This window comes from Diprion similis, chromosome 2 (genome assembly GCF_021155765.1).
Source record: "Diprion similis isolate iyDipSimi1 chromosome 2, iyDipSimi1.1, whole genome shotgun sequence".
Classification (NCBI taxonomy): domain Eukaryota; kingdom Metazoa; phylum Arthropoda; class Insecta; order Hymenoptera; family Diprionidae; genus Diprion; species Diprion similis.
Window position 1 is genome coordinate 2,324,284 of NC_060106.1, and position 18,320 is coordinate 2,342,603.

The 18,320-nt window shown below is 47.2% G+C and overlaps 4 protein-coding genes across 4 annotated transcripts; all 4 read left to right on the forward strand.

The window, feature by feature from the left end:
• Positions 1–7,624: 7,624 nt before the first annotated feature.
• On the forward strand, positions 7,625–9,141 carry LOC124416194. Its single transcript, XM_046897119.1, has 3 exons — positions 7,625–7,775; positions 7,913–8,610; positions 8,731–9,141. The coding sequence occupies exons 1-3, from the start codon at positions 7,625–7,627 to the stop codon at positions 9,139–9,141; spliced, it is 1,260 nt and encodes a 419-aa protein (XP_046753075.1).
• Positions 9,142–9,791: 650 nt separating this feature from the next.
• On the forward strand, positions 9,792–10,613 carry LOC124416195. Its single transcript, XM_046897120.1, has one exon. It carries the CDS (start codon positions 9,792–9,794, stop codon positions 10,611–10,613), a length of 822 nt encoding a protein of 273 aa, XP_046753076.1.
• Positions 10,614–11,725: 1,112 nt separating this feature from the next.
• On the forward strand, positions 11,726–12,202 carry LOC124416196. Its single transcript, XM_046897121.1, has one exon. The coding sequence runs from the start codon at positions 11,726–11,728 to the stop codon at positions 12,200–12,202; it is 477 nt and encodes a 158-aa protein (XP_046753077.1).
• A 32-nt stretch (positions 12,203–12,234) lies between these two features.
• LOC124416197 lies at positions 12,235–12,792 on the forward strand. The gene is made up of 2 exons (XM_046897122.1): positions 12,235–12,316; positions 12,368–12,792. The coding sequence occupies exons 1-2, from the start codon at positions 12,235–12,237 to the stop codon at positions 12,790–12,792; spliced, it is 507 nt and encodes a 168-aa protein (XP_046753078.1).
• Positions 12,793–18,320: the final 5,528 nt, after the last annotated feature.

An 18,320-nucleotide genomic window follows, 5' to 3' on the forward strand; every position in this document is an offset into this window, starting at 1 on the left:
TGCGTCGTCCTGTGGCGTCATCTCGTCGCTGCTCCTCGCTATCCGAGGATTGGCTCGTGTCGGATGCGCTCGACTGGTTTCGGGAGCACAGGCGATTCCCTTGCGCGGGTAAAGCTTGCAGCTTTGCGTTTAACCAGAGCAACTCCCGATCTATGCGCTGTTCCCTCCGAGCGTTTTGCTCTTCCATATTAATTATTTTCAGCGTTAGCTTCGTGATCGCCTCCAGGATGTCTTCATCACGCTAAGCAGTTTCCTCCAAGGGAGCGGCCGAGGGTCGTCGCGGCTTCCTTCCAACCTTCTTGCGCGCGCCTTGAGAAATTTCCTCATCCTGCGAGACGGTTGTTTTGTAATCCCTTTCCAGACTTCGCAATCTGTACCAACGTCGCGGCGGTGGTAGCATTCGTGCATTATCTGCCCGTGCGTTCTCAGCTGGATTGTTTCGGTCGCCAGGTTGACCTAACGTTGTTGACGGCGTAAGCGTCGGGTCGCCTGTTCGCGCTGTCGAAGATGCGGCGCCGCGCTGATCCACCGGCGCGTTAATACGTGGATCGTCTCCTGCCGGCTCCTTCCCTCGGCCGGTGCGTCGATGTTCCCCTCGCGTCGCGTCTTCGGCGACATCTTTCTTCTCAGCGCGTCGTCGGTGTTTTGATTTCTATTAAGCGGACGAGAGCGTGATTAATTTTCGTTATTTACGCAACTAACAAGAAATAAATAAGCCTACTTTCTGTTTTGCTTTGCGAATTTATCTTAAATTTTCCTACGCAACCTTAGTTTTTTTTTTTTTTTTTTTGGTTTATTGTTTTATCCACGTCCGCCGTCTTGTTTGTTTTGGTTTTCGTGAGAGCGTCGCAGGCTCGATGAATCGCGGATCGAAATTCGTTTAGTACTTTGTACATTACTAGTTTCCACGAAGCTCGGTCGACGCGGAAATTTTTTGCGTAATTTCCATAAACGGTTTTATTCCGTTTCGGCGAATTAATTCGGTTTGCCGCGCTTTCGGCGTCTTTTCCGGTGTTTCGCCAAGGTTTGCGGTAACCATGTGATGGCGAACGGAGGGTTGGCTTTACTTTTCATTCAGTACTGGCTCCGGTAACAGTTTATGTTTTGTACGCGGACGTTCTGTGGATGTTTGAAGTAATCTTAACCCGTTCGGCTAGAGCACGGTTTTGTTTTCAAACCTTGCGCCTTGTCGTTTCTCCAGGTTGTTTATTTATCTCTTGGGGAAAGGTGTTGGTATCCCCGCTCGACGCGTATGCTCGTAGGTAGAGTCAGATGCCTGCGAGTACGTGAGTCATGGTCTAGGTGTGTTTAGGAGTGTGTGTGGATGGTTCTGTAATATAGCGGTAGATCAAGGACTAATTTGATTGATATAATCGACCAGAATCTATTTCGTTTCGTACTTCCAATAATACTCACCCTTGTTAGAGAATTTATTTCTGTTTCTCTGAGCCTCCTTCTTCATATTCTGACATCCTGATGAATTAATGAATTTCCTCGGGAATTGCACTTTCAAATATCACCTCGTGTCACTGAGAATATCAGTTCCTATACAAAGTCAGATAAAGATAAAGTGTACGGACTTATCCGGATTTATCACTCGGATTATCTAGATGCGGAACATAGATAAAAAATTACTCTAGCAACCCTCCCTCCATGTAGGTTGTCAGCGTGAATAGTTGCTAGGTTGGCAGCTTGCGTTTTAGAAAAGGGATGCCACGCACGGAGAAAGCAGGCCGCCAGTCGATACGGACCATTGGCAACTAACACTATGGTAACCTTGTCTTAAAAATTAAACAAAATGAAGCAATATCCGTACAAACTATTGTGTTATGAATGATCCACAAGAAAGACAGCAAACAGTCCCTGCTCTTAACATCGATTTCGTATACTAGTAACTACTAACTTCTTACTTCTATGGGTACCCGTATGGGCCTCAGATATGGCGCCACTTTTGCTTTCGGAAATTTCATACAATGCCATTTTACGACTACGTTTCAAGCATTTCACACCAATCACTAAGTATTTCACAACTATTCCACGTTATTTCACGATCATTTCACAAGTATTTCACGCCATCTCAAGAGCCCTTCACACTATTTCGTACCATTTCAAAATCGACTGTCCTAACTATTTCACAAGTGGTTACCCCCTCGCTGTCGACGTTTTGCATGTATGTAGAATCTGAGTTGAAAGATATGGACTCAAAAACATCAAGGAATTTTCTGAAGGACATACTAAAACGCATTTTAACCATCAAAGAGAAAGAGTAGAATTGTCATCGTGCATGTTCGTGAATGTTCAATGTATGAAGTTTCGATCCGTATTATGACACATTATGATAAAAAAGAATTAAAAGAAAATGAAAATGAAAAAAAATAATGAAATCGTTTTTCGTAGAAATGTCTTATGTTTAATTAACGACTTCTGAATTACGTACAGAATGTTGCGTTGCCTATACGTATATAGTTTAACGCATACGATTTCGTATAGCTATTGCCGCGCTGGAACTTTACACTATGCGAAACACTATGCGTCAATGGTAGGCAATCAGATATTCCCCGGCGGTTTTTTTTAAACAACCTGAATATACCAATATATATTGTAACGTTGAATTCTGTTACCCTCTGACAAGGACTTACCGTTGACACTTTGGCGCGATTCTCTAACTTTTCGATACGATATTAAACGATAAGGAAAGGTACTCGTTGGGCGCCAGACGCTTCAGCGAAAAGATACGATACGGTAGTGATAGTTAGAGAATCCGTTGTATGGCTGGCTAGGCTCAGGTACTCACACGAACTGGTAGAGTGGCGATATCCAAGGCAGTTACAATAGTTGAGGAATAAGGGAAGTAAAGAAATAAAGAAGTAAACCCGAGTCAAGGAAATTAACAAGTCTATCAGTCATGTATTGTCAATTAATTCACAAGCGTTAGATCATTCAAATTTGTTACAGAAAGATAGTGAAAGATAAATAATCAACGAGAGTAGTTTAAAAGATTTTCGATGGAGGAAGTTAAACGATAACTCGAACAAAAATGATAGTTAACAAAAGAAATTAGTCGTAGGTCGGGAGAAGTGATATAATACAAAAAGATTACTCCAAACTTCACGCCACTGGGCGACGTGATATTACTCAAGTTTTCGAAAAAACGACACTACGAGAATTGGTAATTTGTTAAGTTACAACAAGAGTGAAACTTTAGCGAAAATCAATAGTTGACGGAATTAACGATAGCTCGGAACGGTAGTGACAATAAATTGAATAGAAATTACGATAAACGGTAATTAGCAAGAGTGATTTACAGTGATCGACAATTTACAAGTATCGGTAGCTTATACGAGAGAATAATTCACAGCAAGTGAATCGGTAATTTACAACGGTCAAAATTACGAGATTAAAGTAACAAGGGAGCATCCATTAATTACGTAAGGTGTCCAGGAGGGGGGGGGGGGGGGTCGACCCGAATCATACCAAATCTCACTTGGGGGAGAGGGGGGGGCTTGGCAAAGTTATGGAACACAGCAAAACAGAATTTTCCGAAGAAAGGAAATTTGGCTTAGCACGTTCAACATGAGATCAACGAGCTTCTGAGAGAAGCGGCGGAGAGAAAGGCTCCAAATACTTTAGCGTTCCTTTATAAGATAGGTTGAATACCTTTTTTCTTTCTCCCATTTTTGTTTTGACATAGTTCAATATTTAAAAATTTTCTGTTATTTTAAAAATCGTACAGTAACTTAATGTGAATGATAAGTACATTATGTGTTCAAAATGAAAAAAATCATTATCCTATTTTAAACGTATCTAATTTATCAGTCTTGAGTTTTCATAGCGATATTTTGATTCCAGGGAAACACTAAGACCTCTGATAGTTTTTCAATTCAAGGTGAAACGAGCGTTCAGAGCGTTTCAAGTGTAGAATGTGCAAGTCGGACTGAGATGAGCGTTCAGAATATTCATAATGAAGAATCTGCGATTCAGAGTAATGAGATCACTCATACTGATCAACAGCTCAGGGACCAACCTCAGCCGGCAGGTTAGTATTCACCCTTCTTTGTATGTGCGACGTTTTCTTTATTTTTTCCTTACATTACAGGTGAAATAAAACGGGAAACTCAGCCTCTTGTTATCAGTGACGATAAGGATGAAATTACGTCAACTTCTACACTATCCACTGTACGTCCTACCTCAGCACAAGATGCTATTAAAAAAGAAATTGCTAGAAGACGCGTAAAGCTAGATTTGACGGAAAGACGCAAGGGATCTCTTGTTACTGACGGCACCGAACACGACAAGGTACGTAAGTTGCGGCAAGAAATTGATGATTATGAGAAAAAACTCAAACATAAGGAGATACAGAGAGTGTACTCGATAAAGCACAGAAAAAATAAAAAACAAAAAATGATTGAATTCTGTTCTAAAAATCCTGATGAAGCGAAATCGCTGATACCTCAAGCTAGCTCTCGACGTCCACGCTTAAAGGAAGAGCAGCCTGAATTGCTTAAAACAATTAGTGATTTAGCTATGTTTGGTGCGTTTGCTGAGGAACGGCGTCGCTGTGAAATTGTTCGCACTGTCCATAGTCTTTCAGAGCTTACCGAAAAACTAATCGTGCTGGGATTCAATATTTCACGAAGCGCTGCTTATATTCGACTGTTGCCTAGGCGAGCAGATACGCGAGAGGCTAAGCGCCACTTAGTGACTGTACCAGTGAAGCTAACAATAAGTCGTCCTGAAGCAGACCATCATAAAGCTCACCAAGACCAATACTTTTCTGTGGCATCCATTAGGTCACTAGAAACTATAGCCTCAATACTTGGCTCTGATTCTGTGTCATTTTTATCTCAAGATGACAAAGCCTGAGTTCCCATAGGACTAACAGCGGTAAACAAACAAGCGCCTTCACTAATGCATGTTGAATATAAAGTGTCGCTACCAGATCACGACTTTATAATTGCTGCAAGGCATAAATTGATTCCGAGTGTCTATGCTTTGTGTGACGTGAATCCCAATGAGATGGGGCGGGTAGAAGTCGTCTCATAGAGTGGACCAACATACATAGCTATCCGAAGTGGTAAGCACTCGTCTTCTACTGCAACTAGTCACGCTCAAGACTTAGACACTCTCCTAACTCTAGAGCCTTTTCTTAAATTCATGAAGAACGGAGATGGTAAAGTCAAGCCTGTCCTTATTATTTCGAGCGACGGCGGTCCCGACGAGAACCCGCGATATCGAAAAGTAATCGCACATGCCATAGAGCATTTCAAAAAATATGATCTGGACGCAAAATTCATAGTGACTAATGCCCCTGGCAGAAGCGCTTTCAACAGAGTAGAAAGACGCATGGCTCCACTCAGCCGAGAACTAACAGGTGTTTGTCTTCCCCATGACTCTTTTGGGACACATTTTGACTCCAGCGGCAAAACAGTTGATGATGACTTAGAAAAAAATAATTTCAACAGAGCAGGAGAAAGTTTAGCTGAAATATGGTCTACAGTGTGCATTGATGGACACGAAGTAGTCAGTAACTACATTGACCCAAACAACGACATTTCAAACGTCCCAGATTTTCCAGCTGAAGAATGGTACACCGAGCATGTTAGAGAGAGTCAATATTTACTTCAGGTATTTTTTTAGCATTTTTCTGGAAAATTGAAACAAGCATTTGTGCCAACAAATGCATTTTTGTCGAGAATTGAAAATAATTATTGTTTTAGGTTGTGAAATGCGATGACCGGCAGTGCTACAGCCCACGTCGGAGTTCTTTGCATTTGGTTATACACGATCGTTTTTTGCCAGCCCCATATCCTATCACTCAAGTTAATGGACATCCGACGATTCCAAATCCTGGAGATCATGACGGAAAATCATTTGCTTCATTCTTAATTCGCCACTGCCTACCGATGCAACCGTTGCACGCCTTCATGAGCATGCCTAATGACCTGTATTGCCCAAGCTTACGTGATGATATAAAAAACAGATGCTGCAGTACATGTGGTATCTACTTTGCATCGATCACAAAAGTCGCAGAGCATCGACGTGCGGCCCATCATGCACGAGCTGTACAAACTCGTAAATTGCGACCCTCGCGGATTGTCACAAGACAAGCTAATGAGCTTCTGTGTGCAAGCGACAACGGTTTAGAGTGGCTGAATCAGAGCGAAGTTGAAGGAGCACACGATTTCATTGAAAATCACTTGGATATGTTGGTTCCAATAGTCACTCTTGAGACTGTGCACGAGTCTCCATGGACTGAATTAGAATAAATATTTTCTTATTTTCGTTTAATTATTTAATATCTAATTTTATCACTGTGATTTAAGATTACAGAAATATTCTCAAATACTAGTCTTTGCTAGTCTTAAATAAAAATAATTAAGCAAATTGTTTTTTTTTTTTTTATAAATTCAACGCTTAAATACCCAAAATACAAATTTTGAAAAATCTCACGTGAGATTAGGAAAGGGGGGAGGGAGTCGAGAAAAATCTTATACTGTATCTTACCAAGGGAGGAGGGGGGGTCAAAAAATTCTCAAAAATACCTCACGTAATTAATGGACGCCCCCTAAGTAAATTCGAATTAGGTAATATATGAGTTCTGGAACACAATAGCGGCGTTCCGAGGGGGGGTCCCCCCCGATTCCCACGGGCCGTCCAGGGCGGCTGCAGTGGCACTGGGGGAGGGGGGGGGGGGGGGGGGTCCGCGGGAAAGAGGGATGTGGGGGGGGGGGGAGGCAACATTCCTGTCGGGTCTTGTTCGACGGCGGGAAACTCTAAGTTAGATAACGCAAGACCACTTGAAAAAATTACTGGAAATGCGGCCTTTCTGGTCAATGCCGATAAAGAACGCAGTGACTTGTAATGTGAATAAATCTGCACATAAAAAATTTTATCGTGAATGCCGGATGCAGCTGTTAGAATAAATCTGTCACCCATACGAGATTCTTGAAAAAATTATTACAAAATGCCAGATATCGGTTACGGGACGATGGAGAGCGGGGGCGATGCATGAAAAAATTTTCCCCACAAAATGAAGGTTGAGTTTTGTTTGATGGGGGAATTGTGGTGGGGATGGATGGTACGTAAAATGCCGACTCATTTCGAAAGTCACTCTGTTCTCATCGTCTCCTCGTCATGAACTGTTCGCACCTGTGAAAAAAGGGACTCTCACCGAAAACGCTATGGATTTGGGAAAAATCAACCACGTCAGCCGCCTGGAGAATCTGCCGACTAAGAAGATGTCGGAACTCGAAATTGGAGAGGTGTATGGCGTCACCGGACTACGACTGGTCAAAACGAAATTCGGGGTACGTGTTCTGGCCGAGATTGTGGGGGAATACAGCGTCTTCTTACCACCAAGAATCGCGAGAATTTTGCAAGAAGATTTGAATTAGCTGACTGAAATGAGTAATATGGCTGGGGAAATCGGCTACAGTTGAAATACTAAGGGGGAGTTCAATAAGTTTGAATTTTCGTGCAGTTAGGTGCCATAAATAATTCACATCATCCCCTCCACTTTCACCAAATTCGAGGGGATAAAAGCTGGTGTGCGGAGGGAACAAACAGTCAGTCTTCTACAGATATTTAAGAATAATCGAGCTCAGCATCCCTCTGCAACGTGGAGATGATCCTGGACGTGCAATGTTTTATCGGTCATGGCAACCAGCGTGTACGCAAAAAAGTCGCAGCTATCTACGAGGTAACCATACACGAGGAAGGCAGTCATCATCGTCTTCACTGCAACCAGATACCACAGATCTTCGGCGCACACCAAGGTAGGTTCGTTAACTCCGAATCGTCAATTCTTCAATCCCTAGACTTACCTCCTTTTACATTTATACAATGGCCGAAATCGCAACCCTACGCCGCAGACGTGGATCTATCAAGGCATCTATTACAAATCTAAACAAAGTGCTAGACGGTTGGGTGCGTCTAGGAGTAGCTCAACGCGATGCTGAGTACTTACAAGCATATCTAGAAGAAGTGCAAGAGGCTTTCTCCGGGTTTTCCGAAATTCAAAACGAAATCGAAAAGCTAGACGAAACCGAAACAGAAAAACGAGGCGAAATGAAAGCAAGGTTCTATACCGTGGTCGGAAGAACAAAAAAACTCTTACGCGAGCATCACGGCACGTCGTCGGACGTCTCTTCTAGGGCATCTACCCCAGCAGAGAGCTCTACACCGATCCCAGTCGCGTTACCAAAGATCGAACTGCCCAAATTCGACGGATCATCGGAGGGATGGGCTGCGTTCTATGATTTATTAAGCTGCCTGATCGACAAAAACGAAAATCTACCCGCGGTCCAGAAACTACAATATTTGAGATTCTCATTGACAGGCAGGGTAGCTAGTGCAATACAATCACTAGAAACTACAGAGGCAAATTACGCGGCTGCACTTCAAGCCCTGAGAAAGAAGTTCGAATGTGAACGTCGGGTCCTTCGACGTCATTGGGAGATTCTATATGAATATCCACGCTTACCGAGAGACACGTCAAGCGCGCTTACCAATCTCGTCGATACCTTTAACCAGCATACGCAAGCACTCATAAATCTAAAGGCAACCGTGGATCTATGGAACATTCCTCTCGTGAACCTAATTTCATCCACGGTCAGTCAGAATACAGCCTGGCAGTGAGAACTAACCTTAACAGACAATAAGATGCCGGCCTACACAACGCTCTTGGAATTTTTCGAGAAACGAGCCAACTGCTCTGATTTCACATAACAGACCGGAACCACGAACGCAACCAAGAACAGCTCGCAGCGCGATCACAAGAAAAACCGAAAGGGGAAACCATCCCATGAACAGCCGCGAGCGCAAACTTTCGCTACAACGAATTCCGTAGCGTGTCCAATCTGCAATGAGGAACATCGCATATACACGTGCGATCGTTTTCGCGCCTTGTCAGTCGACGACAAGTGGAAAGCAGGCAGTGATGCTTCACTTTGCACTAATTGCCTTGAAAAGGGTCATTCGAATAAACAATGCAAGACAGAACGTACTTGCCACACTTGTCGTAAGCGGCATCACACCTTCCTGCATAAAAATAAACCGGCAGGTAACCAACAAGCGGCTGGCCAGCCAAATCCTTCAACTAGTCAACCGCTGTCCGAAGACTCAACGGTAGCGAAAGCATGACTAGATAGCCCCGCCGATCCAACCAACAGACCAAACCCTAACGCAATCACCCTCGTAGTCAACTCGGCCACCAGTGATATCATGGTCACTGCAATCGTAAACGTTTTAAACGACAAAAATCAAGCTATTCGATGTCGAAGCCTATTCGATACCTGTTCCACCACGAATTTTATGACAGAAGATTCAGCAAAGACTCTGGGTCTCAGGAAAATCACCTGCTCAATACCGATTGGTGCGGTCAACTCACTCATGACAGGTTCAAAAAGCATCGTCACAGCAACTATTCAGTCACCGATCAAGGGCTATGAACGAATATTAACTTTTCTTATTGTTCCACACATCTCTCAAACAGTACCTGATCAACCCATTGACCGCACCTTAATTAAAATCCCATCGAACATCAAATTAGCTGACCCACACTTTCATCTACCTGCACCGGTTGACTTATTACTGGGGGCAGGTACCACCCTTTCACTGTTGTGCGTCGGTCAGCTCAATTTATCCACACCTGACGGTCCTGATCTATACTTGCAAAAGACAGGACTAGGTTGGGTCATCGGGGGAGCGCTCCGTCCACCCGACCATCGAAACGAGAATCATGCCACGTAACCACCAGCGATCTTCAATTCAACATGACACGATTCTAGGAAATGGAGGAGGGACCTCCTATTAAATCGTTCACAGAAGAAGAACGGAAGTGCGAGGCACATTACAATAGGCACACTATTCGAAACGAAGAAAACCGTTACGTGGTAGCTCTGCCGTTCAAGCATAAAATAGCAGAGTTAGGCGAATCCAAAAACATGGGCAAAAAACGATTACTGGCCACCGAACGAAAGCTATATGGTGATCCAGAGCTCGAACGACAGTATCACGCTGTTTTAAACGAATACCTAACCCTCGGTCACATGACCCCAATCGCAGCAGCTCAATCAAGCAACGAAGGATACTACCTACCTCATCACGCTGTTATCAAACAAAGCAGTCTCACCACGAAGGTACGAGTTGTATTCGACGGATCTGCGAAAACTACCTCTGGAATTTCACTTAACGATACACTACTTGTCGGCCCTACTATACAGCCAGACATCTTCACCCTGCTGATCCGTTTCCGCAAGCACGCCTTCGTATTAACAGGTGATATTGAGAAAATGTACCCACAAGTGCTTGTACGACAAGAAGATCGAAAATATCAACGAATCCTGTGGAGAACTCCGTGTGGACAATTGCAAACATACGAGCTCAACACCGTCACCTTTGGCTTGTCTTCTGCTCCGTATCTGGCTATAAGAACACTACATCAACTCGCGGAAGATGAGAAAAATCTATTTCCTAGGGCCGCCAAGGTCCTCAAGGAAGACTTCTACGTCGACGAAGTCCTCACCGGAGCCGCTACAAGAAAGGAAGCAATCTCTCTTAGAAAAGAGCTGACGGCAGTGTTGAAATCTACTGGGTTTACCATATGCCAATAGGCATCGAACGATCAGGCAATCATGGAAAAGATTCTCTCGGCAAGCATCAATAAGCACCTTATCCTTGGAGAGCCAACAGCACTGAAAACTCTGGGGATATTCTAGAACTCTAATACAGATACTATTGTATATACGGTCAATCCCTTTTCGAACAAGTCTAGAGTTACCAAACGAACAATTCTGTCGGAGACAACGAAAATCTTCGACCCATTAGGACTCGTCACTCCGGTAATTATCACTGCTGAAATCCTCATGCAACGGTTATGGAGTCTAAAACTTGATTGGGACGAATCTTTACCTGCCGCCATTCACACTGACAATGAATGGACGAATATCATCAACAGCTGGCAAGCGCTGAACAATTGGGCATTCAAGCGGGCAGCAGTTTCAACCAATGTTCAAGAAATTCAACTCGACGGCTTCTGTGATGCCAGCAAAAGGGCGTACGGAGCTTGTATCTACTTGAGAACGATGAATCAAGCTGGTCAAATCTAAACCGAACTGCTATGCACTAAATCACGCGTAGCACCGCTGAAAACCGTCACAATTCCCAGACTTGAATTGTGCGGAGCTGTACTTTTAACCACACCAGCAGTGAGAGTGCAAAACAAACTACAGCTGGAAATTGTTAAAATTTTCCTCTGGACCAATTCAACAATCGTGTTACATTGGATTAACACTCCTCCGCATCAGCTAAAGACCTTCGCCGCAAACAGGGTCTCAGAAATACAACAAAAAACGAAAATTAACAATTGGTATCATGTGCGCACGCGTGACAACCCTGCAGACTTGGCTTTTCGTCGTCAAACACCAGAAGATTTCCTCCAGCCATCGATCTGGCAGAATGGTCCACCGTGGTAGAGCCAAGAAGAAGAGAACTGGCCCACCACTCAGATACCACATCTACAGGAACTGCCTTAGCAACGACAAGCTACTTGCCTGACGATAACAAGCCCAACAGAATTTGAGGTACGCGGTACTCATCCATCTCTAAACTACAGAGAGTAATTGCGTACTGTGTACGCTTTTTAAGGAATGAAAGGATCAATGGCCCTCTTACCTTGTCCGAATTACGCGCTGCTCACCTAGCTATCATAAGGGTAACTCAACAGATGGCCTTCGCCGAAGAATTAAAAGACCTCACAGCGGGAAGTCCACTGAGGCCCAATAGCAAACTTTCGCGGCTAAATCCATTCATCGACAAAGAAGGAGTGCTCCGAGTCGGAGGACGACTACAACACTCATCATTGCCATTTTCCGCCAGATACCCCATAATTTTGCCTAAAAATAATCACGTAACCGCACTGATAATCGACAATGAGCATCGCACTCATTATCATGCTGGAGCTCAAGCAACACTCTATGCGGTTCGACGGCGCTACTGGCCATTGGATGGTCGCAGCCAGGTATGGAAAGTCATAAAACCATGTATCACTTGCACCAGAATGAATCCTCCGTTCATAAATTGCATCATGGGGAATCTACCCAAACATCGTGTAACCGAAGCCCGACATTTTGCACATGTCGGCGTGGACTATTGCGGTCCATTCTATCTCAAGGAAAAAAGCACCGGAACCGTAACCGAATAAAGGCATATGTCGCAGTATTTGTCTGTCTATCGATGAAGGCCGTACACTCCGAAGTTGTCAGCGATCTAACCAGCGAGGGATTCATCGCCGCCCTTCGACGTTTCATCGGACGGCGTGGATTTTGATCGGACATCTACTCTGACAATGGAACAAATTTCATTGGAGCCAACAATGAATTAAACGAGGTTGCCAAATTGCTACGGAAAACTAACGAGCAAGAAAAAATTCAGACCATTCTAGCCGCTAAAAGCATCAACTGGCACTTCATACCGCCACTATCACCCAATTTCGGTGGATTATGGGCAGCCGCCGTAAAATCGTTTAAGCTACACCTCAGATGCACTACAGGTGTAGAGCTCCTCTTCACTTTCGAAGAGTTTAATACATTAACAATAGACATCGAGGCTATCCTTAACTCACGCCCTTTAACTCCAATATGCTCAGATCCCAATGATTTTCTCGTCCTCACTCACGGACATTACCTCATTAGCGATTCATTAACGAGCCTGCGCGAGCGGGATTTCAGAGAAGTACCGACAAACCGTTTGTCTACGTGGCAACACATTCAAAAGGTTAAGAGGGACTTCTGATCACGTTGGAAGCGTGACTATCTCAACGAGTTGAAGGTTCGCAGTAAGTGGACCCACGGGCAGACTAACATCGCAGAAGGATAACGTAGGTGGTGGGCGGGCCTCAAAACCCTCTCACTCGAGGAATAACGACCCTGTGTACACCTAGTAAGTCGAAGGGGACTGAAGTCGGCACAGGTCCGATGGATGGCCCCGGAGGCGACCTCAGGGGCCGTGTGACGTTCCGGCACGGTACGGGGACTCGCACCCCCGAGAGACCCGAGCATTACGGAACACCCATGGAGAAGCACGAACAACACAAGGTTTTATCTCAGGTGGTAGCCCCAGCGCAAGGGAAATCCACCCCTGGTTCCGATCGGGTGAAAGCCCCGGTGGCCAGTTGCAGCGGCATGGATTCTGAGGGCCGCAGAACGTGCAAGGGACAGGCGACGAAGACGACGACGACAACAACGGACAAGACTGACGGAAATGCCGACAAGACTGTACAACGGCTACCGAGACGGGACAGGACGGACAGTGTGTCGAGCGTGGGCAGTGGGACTAGTCAAGCCTCCGCTGCATCTACAATCGGCACTTGGACTCTGATAACGGACGTGACGGATCTGAAGGACCTACTTCAGATCATACAGAAGACGGCGACAAAAATGGCTGAGGCAGCAGCCATACAAAAAAACATCAACGTGACGGTCAAGAACGGTATCAAGACGATCATCGAGGCTGCCGAAGATGCACTGCATAAGTGCGCTAAGACGACCCCGATCGTTCGACATATCGACTTGACAGAGACGGACGGAACGACGAACGCACGAAACGACGAAACGCCACGGACGAAGCAGAAGCGGGAAGCGACTGGGACTACACCGGAGTCCTCTGTAAGGAGGCCGACGGTAGTGGAACCGGCCGCTGCCTGGCAAACCGTGACGACAAAGAAAAAGAAACGAAAGACGCAGACAGACGAAACAGACGCGACAACGAACACCAAGACCCGGACTGAGAGTCGCGGAGCGGCTCCCAAACACTGGGGGACGGCTGTGCTCGTCAAACCCGGGAAGGACAGTTCTTATACGGACATCTTCAAAAGATTACGGACGACGGTCGACCCAGAGAAGAGCCACGTGCAGGTGACAACTCTCAGGAAGACCAGAAACGGACTGTGTCTCTTGCAGTTCAGGACAGATACGGACGGACGAGACGAGTTTCGATGCGTGCTGGAGGACGCGGTTGGGGAAGCGGGCAGCGTCAGGGCTGGGACCCCCAGGGTACAACTGGAGATTCTTGACCTGTACTGTGTTGCGACCAGAGCCGACGTTGTGCAAGCACTGAGACGGGAAACGGGACGAGATGCGGACTTCGGGGTCCACATCTTTGGTCCGAACCGAGCCGAGCAGAACATGGCTGTCTGCGACCTTGAATCGCACGAAGCCAAGGCGCTGCTTGGCAGAGGAAGGATCGGGATTGGATGGGTGGGTTGCCGCGTCTGACAACAACTGAACGTGACAAGATGCCACAAGTGCCTTGGCTACGGCCACACGAGGGCAAATTGCACGAACAAGGACCGGACCAAGTGCTGCAGAAAGTGCGGCCAGACGGGACATTTTGCGACGGACTGTAAGAACAGACCGAACTGCCCACTGTGCTCCAAGGCGGGACACGAGGATGTGGCGCACTTTCCGGACTCCGGAAGGTGTGCTGTGTACAGAGTTGCGCTGGAGGAGTGCAGCAACCAGGCCGGACGACGGACAGGATAGTTCAGGGCAACCTGAACCGAAGTAGGACGGCAGACATGCTACTACCACAGATAGCGGACGAACATGACGCTGACATCCTGATCTTGTGCGAACCGTACAGGAGAAGGTCGACGCAGACATGGATAACGAACGCGACCGAGACAGCAGTGTTGTATCTCTACTTTGTTGTAGGGATAGGAGAGTGCGGGTAGTTCCCAGAGGGGAGAAAGATGAATTTTTCTCATTTAGATACGAATTGGTGAAACAAAGTATAAAAGGTGTTTGTTCGATCAATTACAACGTTCCTGGCACTTGCCGTAGTTCAGGGCTCGGCCCCGGTCTGAACAGTCAACAACGTTCCTGGCACTTGCCGTAGTTCAGGGCTTGGCCCCGTTCTGAACTGTGTTTGGTCTTCGTTATTCCGTTAATTTATTAATTCTATAATGCTGAGTCAGGCGCTTTGTCGATGCATTGGTTCAGAGGTTCGACACATTCCAAGTCATGCATCGTTCAGCCGTCTTGACTGCAACAATCTAACCTATAACGCAATTTGACGAATCGTACTACTTTTGGGTTACAACAGTAGCTACCTGGGTGAGAGGCGCAGCCCGATCTCGGATGACCAGCTGTGGCGTCGGGGACGATTTCGTCTGGGCTGGGGTGGGCGCTGTTATTTACCTCAGCGTCTATCTGACCCCAAACTGCGCGGCGGAGTTCGAGAGATAGGTGGCGCTCCTTGAGGACAGAGGACAGTACTGGTGGACCGACGGAATAGCCGAGCTGCGAAAGAGTTGCCTCACCAAACGAAGACGGGTTACGAGGGCTGGCGGACGACCCGAGAGGGAAATCCTTCAAGCCGAGTACAAGACGGAACAAAAACGACTGACAGTTGCTATTAGAGACAGCAAGGCGCGTTGCTGGAAGAAGCTCTGCGAGGAGGTGGACCGGGATCCCTGGGGTACGGGTTACAAGATCGTAACTGGTAGACTGGGGGCTCGGACCCCGCCGGAACTCAAAGACGCGGAAACCACACACCGGATTGTGGACGGACTGTTTCCGACACACCCGATACGGACGGACGTAATGAACGACGACGAGACGGCGACGGCCACACCTTTCACCGCAAAGGAGCTTGTCAGAGCAGCCAACGCGATTAGAGTGGGTAAGGCGCCAGGGCCCGATGGGGTACCGGCGGAGGTCCTTCGGCTGATGGTTAACCTGAGGCCGGAGATACTTCTCGACCTGTACAACACGTACCTGACAACAGGGACCTTCAGCGACCGATGGAAGGTGACGAAACTGGTCCTTATCCCGAAAGGTAAGGGTGACCCCAGTGAGCCGTCGGCATACCGGCCGCTGAGCCTACTGGACACGACGGGTAAGCTCTACGAACAGCTACTGCGACCCCGACTCACGGACGCGATACAGACCGGGGGAGGCCAATCTGACCGGTAATACGGCTTTCGGAAGGGTCGATCAAACGATTGGGGCGATCCAAGAGAGGTGGTAGACTCCTTCCGAGCAACGGACAGACATTGCCACGTAGCCCGACCCATCGTGCTGCTGGCGACACTTGACGTAAAGGACGCCTTCAACTCGGCCAGGTGGGTGGATATCTTGGAGTCGCTGAAAGGCGATTTGGGGGTTCCGCCTTACCTACTTCGGGTTGTCGAAGACTATCTGCGTAGTAGACGATTGACGTACGAGACAGTCGAAGGTCAAGTGACGCGACAGAACACCTCGGGGGTCGCCCAAGGTTCCATACTGGGACCCGACTTCTGGAACGGGATCTACGACAGCCTGCTCAGGATGGAGCTCCCGCTCGGCGTTCGCCGAGTCGCTTACGCTGACGACGTGGCGGCGGTGATAACCGAGCGGAGTCCGGATCTGGCACAGTATCAACTCAACCAAACGATGCGACGAGTCGGAAGATGGATGACTGATTTCGGACTTCAACTCGCGACGGAAAAGACGGAGCTGGTGCTTCTCACCAGGAAACGCATACCGACAAGACTACTTATGACGGTCGGAACGGACGAGATCGAGACCGGAGGGGAAGTCAAGTACCTAGGGGTGACCCTGGATACGAAGCTGACCTTCTGGCCTCACATACAGAAGACAGCCCGGAAGGCAGCCAAAGGGATAGCATCCCTAAGCCACCTGATGGCAAACACGAACGAACCGAGACCGGGGAAACGGAGACTTTTGATGTCGACGACGAACTCGATCTTGCTCTACGGTGTAGAGATCTGGGCAGACTCCCTGAAGACTAAGAAATACTGCCACGCCATGACGACGGTACGGAGACGGAGCGCGTTGAGGATCTCCTGCTCCTACCGGACGGTCTCGTCAGAGGCTGTTCTGGTGGTGGCGGGCGTGATTCCCATAGATCTCCTTGCTTTCGAACGCAAGAGAGTCTGTGGAAAGTACGCGGACGTGACCCGATGGGACGCGGTAACCGCGGAGTGACACGAGATGCTACATATGTGGCAACAGCGATGGACAGTAGAATCGACAGGTAACTGGACGAGACGACTGATACCGGGTATGGAACCGTGGATCCAACGGGGGTTCGGGGACGTAAATTTCTACGTTACCCAGCTCCTGACGGGCCACGGTTACTTCAGACGATACCTGCACCGTATGGGCAGAGTACTGACGCTGGACTGCAAATATTGCGGACACGAACGAGACGACGCGGAGCACACGTTCTGTAAATGCGACCGCTGAAAAGAACTGAGACGGAGACTTGAGATGGTCGTCGGAAGTGTCACGCCTGACAACATCGTCGGGGCGATGCTCCGCAACTCGGAAAAGTGGCAACTCGTTGCCACCTACACCGAGACTATCTTACGACGGAAAAACGCGGACGGCTGCCTGACGTAACTTGACTGACGGACGGCCCACACTGAACGGACGGACAGTTTCGGATTCTATTCCGTATACATTGATTTGTAAATTATTCAATTTCTCAAACTTTTCCACATCATGCAGTATAGCGGGAAATTTGACACCTGTGCAGTCGAACTCTAAAATATGCCGACGATAATGATACACCCTGTGAGCGTTGTCGTTGACCAGAGAAGACATCTTTCGTCTTCGTTTTTCACGTTGACCACCGCCTTCTTGCGCTGAATGTCCTCCGGTAGCGTAACGAATGTTAAAGTCCCCGCGGCGAGAGGCTGGTACCGGTTGACGTTTACAGCAATATTGAGAATCTCAATCATACTCCAGCCCGAATCACGTTGGTTGTATTGAATCTTTTGACTTCCGCGGCGATCCCATTGTGCTTCACGTTTTCAAATTTACATGTCAGTATAATGTCGACCTTCACATTTCCCTCATCACGCTGTACCAGCTTCAATTTTTCGACGATAATCCCCTGCGTGTAACTCAGAAAGGCTTCCAAATTCTTATAGCCAAGATTGGTGACAATGCCGGTATGAATCCGGTTAGCAAAAGCGCTATCAACATTATCCCACTGTACACCGGCTGGACTGCTCATATTGCCACCTATCACCAGGCCGTGCTGCCGCTGTTGCTGCTGGATCTTTGCCACCCAGGATTATATGAGGGAGATCTTATGTTGGATTTGCTGTTTCGCCCCCACACTAATTCTCGGCTGTTGAAGAATATCCCGCAAAACTTGTATATTCGCTACACCAATACCGAGTCAATGATCGAAAACATCGTGCTTTCCTTCTGCGGGAGTTTGCTCGCGCAGCAAATTGTACGCCTCCCCCATCTGCTCGACGAGTCCCATGTATGCTTCGGCGGCCATGACTTTGACGTCGGTGACGA